Here is a 10,162-nt window from a genome sequence, read left to right on the forward strand (position 1 = left end):
AAGTAATTATTAAGTTGTTGAAACTACCATTGGCTTCCCGTAGGACTAGAGTCTTCACACTAATTTTTTTTATCTCATGTCTGTTTCTCAGTGTTGAGTGATTTATATCAAGTAAGTTGTAAGGCGACCACTAGTCTTAGAACTAAGTATTGTTGTGCACTATATCTAACTTTTAGAGGCTGGAAGTACTCAATTTAAAACCATCGATTAATATTTCTTTTAAATTTAATTTATTAACTCCTTCCTAGTTAGTGAATTCAATACTAAAATTTATTTCAGACAATCTAATTAAAATTGTTTATTACATCATTTTTTCACATAACAACTAAGTTAATTATTATGTATGGAAATTAATATCCATTCTGGTTTTTAATACTGAAATAACATGTAATCGTCTCAGTAACCAAAATTTCAATAAAATTTAACATTAATTTGTTAGAGTACATTAATTGAAGCGTATAATTTCAAATGTTTATTTAAAGATGTTCAATTAAATGACTTTTAATAAATAGCGATTTCTTTTCGAAATAATAAAGTCCATTGAATAATGACATAATAACAAAATAATAAGTAGTATATATAAATGTTACTTTTAGCAACTCTTTATTTAATTCATTCAACTATTTATTTATTTGTAAAATAAATACATCTAAATTGTTTTTCTTTAGAAAAACTGATGCGGGCCATTTGAAAACTTCATTTGTCTAAACCTTTGTGTAATGATGGTTAGTTAATCAGTCACACAGTTCGACAAAGATAATATATAATTCTCATAAAAGATAAAACTGAACTTTAATGCTATAAAGGTGATAATAACATTAACAAGTCTGTGTTTCTCTCTCTCTCTCTCTCGATATTTTAATAATTTCCAGGTGTTAATATCACTAAATGAGAACTAAAGTTTATGGTTTTATGTAGTCAATGTGTACTCATTGTATATATTTCAAAGGTGACCTTGATAATATTTTAAGTTCGTTGAGAAGAGTTTGCAAACAGAGAAAAAAATAACGAACTTTTGTACTTTTTATAGAGAAATAAAATGGTTAAGATCATTAGTCAGTTGAAGCTAGACCACCATGGAAAACCTGGAATCTCTGGACTGCCCTTTCGTCCTATTGTGGGACTCAACAGTGTGAATCCACAGCCTCGTCCCCTGCGAGATTCGAACCCAGGGCCTATTGGTTTCGCGCGCGAGCACTTAACAACTAGACCACTGAGCCGGTATCCAACGGTGTTAATGTCTAACTTTAACTAATACACGAAATTGAGCGATACATCCACCATTGTCATCAGTGAGTTACTATCTCACAACAAACCCGATTGAACTCCATTGGTCACTGCTTCTCATTAGAACTCCAGTAAATACTTATTGAAGCCAATTACTAGTGAGCATATGTTGATTAATATCCACAAAACCCATCTGATAGAAATAAAAGGATTTATAAATGACACGGGTTTCAGTACTCTTAGAAGAAAACAAATATTCTGAATATTTATAAAATAACTTTCTGTATTTTTAAAGCTCGACTACTTCAGCCTGTTTCCTGGATCTTCATTTTACAGTTCATGTCCGCAATTATCAATAAAATGATCGTAAACTTTATAGTTTAAAACTAATGTGTACTACATATTGTCAAATTGTTTATATACGTCACATTCTCATATAGGATAATTAAAGAAAATACTCATTACTTTAGGTGGATTATAATTTCACAGTTAGGAGCAAAAAGATTATTTATAAGTGCTACATCACGAAAACGATTATTTACAAAGGCATGACTAAATGGAATATCAAATAAATGTCAATCTCTTGAGACTGTGAATAGTCAAAACAATACAAAGACCTGAAATTAACAAAACAATGAATGTGTTCGTATGAAAATAGGCTTAAAATAAATATTATATAAACCAATTTTTGAAGATAGAAATTATATTTATTTACATTTTCTCTATTTTCACAATCTATATGTATCACAATCCTAGTGTAGCATACTCAGATCCCTATACTACTAGTTAAAATAACCATAGAAATAAACCAATATAACACTTGTGAAATAACTGGACTGCTCTCCTTTGAATGAAGCAGACTCTGAAGATGTTAATCAGAATAGCAATGAATGCTCATCATTTAAACCCTCTAGCTTGGGGAATTCAACACCACTAAAATTAAATTGTCATATAAAATACCATTATTAACTAATCCATTTGCATAATTCAATGCAATTACACAGTTCTGCAGAAATATTAAATACATTCTGACAATATTTGGACAAATACGTTACAAAAACCTGTACACATCCTAACTAAGTGCAGGGAAAATCTGTATGTAAGTTAAGATTTATGCAAATAGTATTGTTGCAATAATTTACCTTCGATAACAGGAAATCTAGAAATTATAAACTGAGTAAATGGTTAAAGTACTATGAAGTTTGTTTACTTTTTAAAATTTCAACAGTATACGGTCTTTCTACAAAAAGAAAACTGCCCCTTAGAAATACAATCATGATAACGTTGTGTTAAATGGACAGTTCTACTTTCTGAATGGATGCACCAAACTATTATTATTATTATTATTATTATTACTATGAGATGTTACAGAAGGGGAAGAAAGAAGGGTACACAAAACAAACAAAATTTGACATAAACCAACATTTCACAATAAAAAGACTCAGATAGTTAAATCCTCTACCTCATTTATATCACCCCTTACTGTAAATGAAAAATTTAACAGAAGCCGCAAATTTTATTGACCTTCTAACCCAATTGTGTAAAAATCGCAAGTTTATAACTAACCAATCAAAACATTTACTACTTAAGTTTGTAAGTAAGTCTCTATCCTAACTCATTCATTTTGATGAGAATTTGTTATCTAGTTTATTGCCACATATTATTAATATAATTATGTTCCGAAAAAATTTTTTTCACCCTGATTTACAAATTTCAGACATTACTAATAACTATTAACAACATACAGTCGGTTAATAGAATATTTTTTGTTGTTCACCACCTTGTAACCTTATTTGTTGATTTAAACCAACATACCGTTAGGTTTACATCTACTCATTTTAGTTTTATAGACAGAAGCATCTTAATAAAAGGAGGCAACAAATAATTTCATATAAAAGGCATCAGTTTAATTCTTGTAATATATTATAGGTAAATTCTGCTAAAAAATCACGTAAGTTGTATAATTCTATTAAAATATATGTTATTTTAAGTGATAAGTTAAACTGTTAATTCTGAATGAAATTCGGCTCCTTTATAGTATTCAGTGTAGAAATAAAGGTTTATATTGAAAATAAATAATTACTGAGCTATTTGTATTTAATAATTAATAAATAATAATCTTTTAACTAAACAGTAACTCTAAGATGGATATCTTACAGTTACACATCGATACCTTAGTAAGTATTACATTGTTCATCGATCTAAGAGATCATTGTTTATAAGATGTAGATTCAGTTTGCTTGATTATTCAAACAGTAGAATCAATAGTTTTAAACTTTGTGTCATTTATGCGCTTCGTCAAAAAACTTTCCCAGATATCTAATTATACGACGTTATGTATGATATCAAATGAATTTCGTATGATCGCAATAAAACGGATAGCATTAACATTGTTGTCATTCGTAAAAATTTTCAATGAGGTTAGGATTTAATAGATAACATTTGGTGTATTGGATCTCCGAATGGATGCTTCGTCTCGGATATAGTTATAGGTCTCTGCTTGAACAACTTCTCGGCTAATCCTTAATAGCATGAATATCATGTCTTGGATTCTAATCCTGATAATTATTCAAAAATTTAGGTTTTCTTAGTAAAAAGACAGTTTCGACAGTAATGACAAAATTAGATTCCGCAGAGTTTAGCAATCAATCAAACTTACCACTACGAATGGTTAAAAGACAATATTTCATTCCAGAAAACCAGACTAAGTAATGGGATACGAAATAAATAAATATACCTAATTACCACATACATTACTTCAAATCCATAAATCTTCGATACAAACAAACAAATTGAACACAATGTTTAACTCAACATTCGAAAAATTATCTACTCTGATAGCACATATTTGAAGAAAGAGAAATAAAAATCGATCCACATTTTGTAAGATTCTATAGCTAATTACTGGAGTCCCATACTAGGACGAAACAGTCGTCCAGTGCTTCCAAGTTTTCCATGGTGGTCTAGCTTCAATTGACTTATGACTCCAACTATTAGATTATTATAATATCCACAAGACCCCTCTCTGATTATAATTGAATTACATAAGATTTTGGGAGAACAAGTAGTCTAGTGACTAATTTTTTCAAATTATATTTACTTAATTATCTCAATCGATTTTTATAAATTCAAGGTTACTAACTATTTTGCTGACATTTTTGTTTGTGTTAAATTGGACCGATACCATGACAACACATTAGTTTATTGATCAATTATTTAACATTATATGAACAGATCAATATATATATATATATATATATATATATATATATTGGGCGGGTAAATCGATTAACTGTCCAGTCACTTAATAAGTTTTAATGACTGCATTGACCAAATATTTTGTGTCATTTTCGTTGTTATTTTCACCAATTAGACATAGACAATGTTTCTCATTTTTATGACTGTTCATTTTAGATCATGATATCCCATTGCTAGGTTAGGCTGAAAATTGACCTTATTTGACTCTTGATCCATATACACTGTCATAGCCTGTACCATTTGACCTTGGATCATTTTTGACCAATAAAATGAGGTTTTTGTCTGGCTAATCAATCGAAAGACTGAAAAATTTTCATCCCTGATCTTTTTAGATCGTATTACTGAAGGGAGATTAGGTGAAGGAAAAATTTAATATACTGGTCATTTGTTCATTTAGTCACTTTAAAATGAATATTAGTGGTTGAATATATGAATAAATGTTTGGAATTTAATAAGTTTGGATCTTGTGATGTAGACTGCTTTAATAATACACAATTGACAACTGGAATAATTTAGAAATGGATTAATAAAAATGTACAGAGACTATGACAGTGGACTACTGTTTTTACATTCATCGCTTCCAGCTATGATTATTGAGCATCATGAAACTTTGTAAATTAAAGTATAACACATTCATTTTATGCTTTTTAGTATAAAATATTTTAATTGCTTATTATAAATGATAGGACACAGTCGTTTTTATATAAGGTATACTGGGATACCGACATATAGGTTATTGAGTCTATCAGGTTTCGAACGCTATTAGTAACAACAGAATTTCCTGGCTAACAACATCTCTTCTACAACTAAGTGGTGGTGATGTTTTTAATTAAGTTTACTCCCACTAACTAAGAAGTGAATTCTGAAATAATACTCCAAACATTGTATGTCACACTCAATAAAGTTTGACAAGTTGACAATAACATTGCACTCAATTCTTCCTCTGACGAACTAGATCCAATAAAATTACTGGGTTAACAAATTTGTCTGATCTGTTTTACTCAAATGTTTTGGATAAAACTAACTTTTATCTCTCGGTTGACCATCTGTTAATCTTATATTACTAACAAGATAATGGTTTGTCCTAATTATTTTATTGATGGATCAAATGTAAAACACAAGGGCTATATGGAACTCATTTATTTAACTCTGTATCTATACATTTCCCAGCACTCATGTTTAAACTATGCTGATAGGTATGATAAATCCATAAGACCACTTCACCAGAATTTTTTGCGTATTTTTGGCTGCTTTTACAAAAAAATATATATTTCGATAAAACTTTCCTTTGGATAAACACATTTAAACAGTCTTTCTTTTCGGTAACTTGTAATATTTTAATATTGAAGTAATTTTGCATGAGTAAGTTTTATCCAAACTACTTTCTTTTAATTTACAGAGAATGGAACACAAGATTAGTACAACTTCCACATCATACAAAATTGAGCGTAAATGGAGTCTGGTTAATGCCTTGGCAAAGGAATTGGCTGATATAGGAGATGAAATTAATGGAAGATTTTCGTATCCTCTTGATAGTCTATCCTCTTCAAACGAATTGGCCGTGATGAAAACATTTTCAAATTCACCTGGGACATTCCAACATTCTGATTATCTGAGTTGTAAAGTAAGTTGATGTGGTTTACATAAATAATACTGTTAATGTTTTTTCATCCAATTATGGAAGTTAATCTAATGTTTTGACTATATACTGATTGAAAATATAACCCACTAAATAAAAGTAGAATGTTTAGCTAAATAACTCACAATTTATCCATCGATTACCCAATAGTTATCAAAATTTTTCATGGTTTCATTACATTGCTCACCTTTGATTTTAATAGTACATCTATCGTAATCCATTTAGCCTAGAATGTATATTTATTTTACTTTGACACAAACTGTACGGTCAGTTATCAATATTTTTATTTAACTGTACTAGATACAAATATTCTCAAACCTTGTCCTTTGAGCTAAATTCATCAGGTTAGCTACCCTGTTTAAAAAATAACTGATTTTTTCTGAGCTGTATGTATTGGGGTTTAATGATTCATATAGCCAAATGGCCCGTTTTGAAAGTACATTTTATCACATACAATATTGCTATTGAAGGCTGGATTGTGAAGATCGAACCATTATAAACCAGCAATCCAAGATTTTCAGTGGTTCATCAGCAGATATAACACTATGAATAAGACTAGTTTCAATGATGACCTGTTTTCACAAATTCTTTATGTTTGTGATTAGTTTGTATTTCCTAGTCAATAGCTTCTTAATTACGTCAAGAAATGTTTTTGAAAAGCCACAAACTATAGAGTTCAGTCAGTAATACTACTAAATGACCGTTGTCCAATGTTGCCGAATTAACTAAAACTAGAAAGATAGACTACCAGATTCTGACTCAATTATCTAAAAGATATCATGCTTCCGGAGAAAATGTGAACCTAAAGGTTCAATCTAAAGTGGGCTAACATATGTAGACTACTGAAGATTCACAAACTAGTGCGAAACAACTGTTTAATACTTCCGTGATCCTGTTAGTCTGTGACAAAATTAACTGCACGTGTTATAATAATGCTTTAGTGATTCATGACAGTCAACTTCATTTAGTTCATGTCATCACTATCCATTCTAATGTCCATTTAACTGGAATTAGCATAAAATCAATCATGTCTTACAAACCTTATTTTGGTATTTTTGAATAATCTATTAAGATGAAGATTATCAGAACTATGTGAGATGTTAGTACACTGTATTTCAAAGAATCTGACCACATATATACTTGTTAAGAACATCTGTACATGGAAAACTAAAAAATCAACTAGATGAATGGATAAATGACTGATTCATTAGTTCAATAGAAATGTGTCTACACAAAATACTAAAAAAATTCGTGAAGATGACATACAATAATTGATTTTGAGCCGGCATCCAGCGGTGTTAATGTCTGACTTCAATCGATTCATGATATGACTCAACCCTTCATCCATTGTCTGAGGTGCCAGATTAGTGGTCTAGAGGTCAAGTGTTCACATGCGAGGCCGAAGGTCTTGTGTTCGGGACCGTGGATGTGCACTTTTGAGAAGTCCCATACTAGAAAGAAATAGCTGACCAATCCTTTCAGAGTTTCAATGGTGGTCTAGCTTAGATCGACTCATGAATTCAACTATTAAAATTACTATACTCTCTACAAATCCCCATTCTGATAATTAAACATAAATACATTTTCACATGAATTGTAAAGTGAATGAAATATCAACAAGGTACAAGAAACAATAAGAATTGTGTATTAGATTATTGAATGAAATCAATTTTAAATTCATACAATCAGTTTGTCAGAAATCTTATGTCTGAATAAAAAATCTTAATTTCTGGTTGATTTTTTTATTTAAAAATATATGTAATTAACATGGTAGCTAACAGTAGGCTGTCAGAACATAGTTTCTACCATTATGTAGACACTTGAGAATTCAGTAAACTAATTAAATAAACTGTATATGAGTTTATATTTTTACTCAGCATGTAACTGGGATTTGCATGATCCCCTAACTTCTACATATGAGAATAAAAATCTTATCCAAAAATCAAATCTTACTATAAAATAAAATTTTAATACAATGTTAATGTTATGTAGCTTGTAATGATAAAATACGCTTAAAGTCAAATCGAAATTATTTTAATAATTGATTTGTTTGCCCACGGAATAGTTACTCTCAAAGTTTATGTAATGAAACAATGCACCCTGCTGATAGTTAAACTTTAATTTTATTCATCAAAACATCTTAGAGTAGTCTAGACTATATCAATACTTAATAAAAAGCTTCACTTACAATTTATTATATTCCTATTTCTAAGTCTATCTAAAACATGTAATGAAAATAATGTCGAGTGTAAACTATTCTGGGTGTTCAAATTCTTTTGAATATCATATAAATTTCTATAATTTAACTAGTGTTCAGTTAATTGATTAGTTATAATCTTTGGGATTCAGTGATAGTTGATCTCATGATTAGTAATTTTACTTATCTGTGGTTAATCGATAATTGTTATATCATTAAATAAAAACGTTGCTACTTTATGTATCTGCTCAAAGATGTTCTGCTCAAGAACGACTATCCCACAGTTCGTAACACCAGAAGATTCAAATAACCCTTAAGAACAAATAAGAACTTATTAATCTAGTTTTGGAACTCCATCTATTTTTTACTAAGTGAGCTAAAGTTAGTTATCATTTCTAGTTTTGACAATGATTCCTTTTTTTCCTTATAGTATTAAGTCAGGCTTAATATCATCAAAAAAAGAAAAACTTTAACTTAGGGAGAAAAATAAATGAAGAAAGACAATAGCAATCTATAATGTTTAAAAAAATCAAACGTCTTATTTCCAGTTTTTAGAAGTAAACAAAACGAAAGAATAAACAATAATCAGTGGTCTAGAGGTTAAGCGTTCGCAAGCGAGACTCACGGGTTCTCGCGGGGCGGGGTTGTGGATATGCACTGCTGGGGAGTCCCATACTAGGACGAAACAGCCGTCCAGTGCTTTCAGGTTTTCCACGGTGGTCTGGCTTCAATCGACTCAGGAATTCAACTATAAGATGATCAGATTATTGGATTTCAAATAGATTTAGTCATATTTAAACTTCTCATGTAACAAACTGCTTGATAGCTAAAGTTGATGAATAATGACCTGTTGTTTGCTTTTCTTACAGATTGGATTCAATTCAAAAGGTGAAGCTATTCGTTTATTTTACTATGCTACACCTGTACTGGTTATAGCCTACTTGTTCTATCGAAGAATCAGTTAAAATAGTACGTCACCTGGATGACATTACACAGATTTTATTATTTAAACTAACAATCAGATATCAGATGTCTACTCTTATCCACTTAACCAAAAGGAATTTATTCAGCAAGATGAAAACAATCTCCGAATTGTCAGATTCAGAATTTATTAATGAAATGGAATATCAAGCCATGTTAAATTTGTACACATGAGAAGCCTAGATACTGTATACATGGGAGATTTTTCAAACAGTTGGAAACTTGATTCGTTAATCATCAAATCGTGAATTATGCTACTGAGATATGCGTATGAATCTAATAGTGCTTCTAATTAACAACAAACCTAAAAGTTGATTTTTAATGAGGCACCGAAACAGCTAGGACCAGATACAAACTTTATGTATATTTTCATTGTATATAAAAAACATATTTTCTGACTTACCGTAGTATATTTTTTCCAAATAAATGTCTGATAATGATTTATGGATTCTTTCCATAAAAAATGATACTAGTGAAAAAAATCAAGGATTTTTAAATGTTTTCCTAAATTTTATTACATATATACTTCGTGGATGCGCGTTGTTGAAGAGCCCCACAATATGACGAAACGGCCGTCCAGTGCTCCCAGCTTTTCCATGGTGGTCTAGCTTCAATTGACTCATGATCTCAACTATTGAAATTACGTATATACTTCTCGATAAAAGTTATCCTGTAACATATTGATCTTAGTATAAATGAAAAAAGGGAATTTATAATTACTTATATTCATTGTTCAAACACACCCCCGCGAATTCAGAGGTTTACAAATCAGATTATTCTTAAGATAGTTTCCATAGTAAAGTAAAATTTATTTTAAAAATGTTTCACTCAATAGATGTTTCACCTTATCTTGAGAAATT

At 30.0% G+C, this 10,162-nt stretch overlaps 1 protein-coding gene across 2 annotated transcripts; it reads left to right on the forward strand.

The window, feature by feature from the left end:
• Positions 1-3,371: 3,371 nt before the first annotated feature.
• Positions 3,372-9,784, forward strand: MS3_00007616 (uncharacterized protein; the record flags this gene model as incomplete). 2 transcript variants are annotated; one of them, XM_012940174.2, is made up of 3 exons in its annotated part: positions 3,372-3,404; positions 5,885-6,109; positions 9,191-9,784. In XM_012940174.2, the coding sequence occupies 3 exons, from the start codon at positions 3,372-3,374 to the stop codon at positions 9,284-9,286; spliced, it is 354 nt and encodes a 117-aa protein (XP_012795628.1). In that variant the 3' UTR covers positions 9,287-9,784. The 2 variants fall into 2 exon arrangements, with proteins under 2 accessions (XP_012795628.1, XP_051066478.1); XM_051215934.1 differs by lacking the exon at positions 3,372-3,404 and adding an exon at positions 4,932-5,107.
• Between the last annotated feature and the right edge of the window lie 378 nt (positions 9,785-10,162).

Source organism: Schistosoma haematobium, chromosome 4, assembly GCF_000699445.3.
Source record: "Schistosoma haematobium chromosome 4, whole genome shotgun sequence".
In the NCBI taxonomy this organism is placed as follows: domain Eukaryota; kingdom Metazoa; phylum Platyhelminthes; class Trematoda; order Strigeidida; family Schistosomatidae; genus Schistosoma; species Schistosoma haematobium.